We start from the raw sequence: 2,352 nt of genomic DNA, 5'->3' as shown, positions 1-2,352 counted from the left end.
GGCGGCAGCCTGGGCCTCTTTACTTGGCCACCTCATCTTCCCACACCTCCGGAGAACACAACGGTGGCGGTGGAGTTCGATACGTTCTCAAATGGCGAGATCGTTAATGACCCGGCTGGAAGCCACATCGGAATCGACATCAACTCAGTGAACTCGACGGTGACGGCAAGTTGGAGCAATTTTATGGGAAAGTCGACCGGCAAGTTGGAGCAATTTTATAAAGGTTTTTTCACCGGCAAGTAAAAAATCGGACGTCTATAGCTTCGGGGTCGTGGCGCTAGAGATAGCATCCGGTAAAAAGCCATTAATGGTAGAGGAGAATGGCACGGCCGAACTGGTTCAATCGGTTTGGGAGCTTTACGCGTGGAAAATTGTGGCAAAAAGGGTTAATTTGATCAGAGAAATGGAATGCTTGATGGTTGTGGGGTTATGGTGCGCTCATCCTGATCCAAAGTCGCGGCCGTCCATGAAACAAGCTATCAGTGCGCTCAACTTTGAGGTTCCGTTGCCGGAGCTTCCTCCGACGATGCCGGTGCCGACTTATAGTCCCACATTATCGATGCGTACTTATAGTTTCACATCGGATGCTCAAGTAAATTCTATAAATGGTACTAGGTTTAGTCTTACGGGAGGAAGATGATTCTCGAGGCGGCGGATGTGAGGCTACAGGGTGCCTGGTGGTCGAGGCTGTGTTTGGATGCTCAAATGAATTCTAGAAATGATACAAGCTTTAGCTTTTCAGGAGGAAGATGATTCTTGAGGCAGTGGGTGCGAGGCTACAGGGTGAATTTGCTCGGAGAAAAATGGAATGCTTGATGGTTGTGGGGTGATCGGAGAGAAATGGAATGCTCGATGGTCGTGGGGTTATGGTACGCTCATCCCTGATCCAGAAGCACTGCCGTCCATGGAACAAGCTATCAGTGTGCTCAACTTTGAGGCTCCGTCGCCGGAACTTCCTCCGGCAATCTTCGAGTATTCCAAGGAATTTTAGGACTGATACTAGAATAGAGATTCTGTTTGAATGAAAGAGGCTCAATAAGAGTATTTGCTTGCCCAACAAAATTAGGCTTTATGAAGGTTTCAATTCCAAAAGACAAAGCAATAAGGTCATAAGTGTTCTTGCAGTACCAAACACAAAAAGCACAAGTATCAGGAAGTGGGTGTTTGGAGTCGCCACTCTTCCCCTCACCCAATTTTTCCGACAGCCATCGCAGTTCGCAGACTCATCAAAATTGCAGCGGCGTTTGCTTCCTCAGAGTCGTAGTAATCTTGGTTCACCTCCGGAGGAGGAGCTTCCGGAGTGTTCGTGGCTGTGGCAGGTACCTTCTGGCAGTTCATGTAGTTGCTGATGTCGAAGTTGGTGACTGCGTTGGGGCCTCTGAACTGGATCGCCGCGCGGTCGTAAGCTCGGGCTGCATCCTCCTGTGTGCCTGAAATGAGATTTTAGGAGCTTGAGATGGTGTTTCAGAACGATTGAATGGCAAGAGAAAGAAGAAGAAGAAGAAGAAGAAGAAAGAGATATGAGGACTCACTGAAGGTTCCCAGATAGCGATACTTGTCGCCAAAAACTCCAATTCTCGCCTCCCACCTCCCTTTTTGGTGGTGCCTGCCAAATTCCATCCATGTCATCAGAGCACCGGCCTCAAATGGGAAATGTGTGCATGCTACAAAACGTATTCAGACTCGGCCAAAACATTAGATTTCAGCCATTAATTAGCTAAATGGCAGCTACAACTCTCCAACATTTTGGACTTAATTCTGAAAAGAAAAACAAAAAAAGAAGCCTTTTTGTTCGAAAGACCAATTACTCCTTATTGACACGTTCTTCCAGATACAAACAGAAAATGAATATAAAATGGGAAGAATGAATGAATGAATGATTCAGATTTGAAACCAAAAGATAATACTAAAGATATGATCCTTTTAAGGAACATATTAGATAATTAACCTGGCCACCCCACGGTACTTGGAGACGCCTCTTGAAAACCCATTGCTCCTGCGCCTGAGAGAAGCCACGTACTCCTCCTTCGACATCCTTTGCATCTCTTCGTAGTCCTTTCTGTAGGTATCAAACTGGAGCCAATATATGTATTATTTATCTATCTATCGATTATTTTATCACAAAACATATCTAAATATCAGCACATACAGGAAAATTCAGAGCTGTTTCAGGACCGCAATATTTCAGTGCAGCAAGATCATACGCCCTAGCCGCTGCCTCTTCATCATCATAAGCCCCTTCACAGTGAACACCACCAATTCAAAGATGGATTTTTTAATTCTTTTTTTTTGGTCATAAATGATCAAGGATGGAAATAAAAGCAGTTATGACACTTGTAAGCAGCGATTTAC

The 2,352-nt window shown here is 45.2% G+C and overlaps 1 protein-coding gene across 1 annotated transcript; it reads right to left on the bottom strand.

The window, feature by feature from the left end:
• Window positions 1-1,185: 1,185 nt before the first annotated feature.
• LOC121972723 (ethylene-responsive transcription factor WRI1-like) lies at window positions 1,186-1,620 on the bottom strand. Its single transcript, XM_042524366.1, has 2 exons — window positions 1,533-1,620; window positions 1,186-1,430 (listed from the first exon to the last, which is right to left on the bottom strand). The coding sequence occupies exons 1-2, from the start codon at window positions 1,618-1,620 to the stop codon at window positions 1,186-1,188; spliced, it is 333 nt and encodes a 110-aa protein (XP_042380300.1).
• Window positions 1,621-2,352: the final 732 nt, after the last annotated feature.

The sequence above is a fragment of the Zingiber officinale genome, chromosome 4A (assembly GCF_018446385.1).
Source record: "Zingiber officinale cultivar Zhangliang chromosome 4A, Zo_v1.1, whole genome shotgun sequence".
In the NCBI taxonomy this organism is placed as follows: domain Eukaryota; kingdom Viridiplantae; phylum Streptophyta; class Magnoliopsida; order Zingiberales; family Zingiberaceae; genus Zingiber; species Zingiber officinale.
The sequence above is the reverse complement of the archived record's forward strand: the minus strand, read 5'-3'. Positions and strand labels throughout refer to the sequence as shown.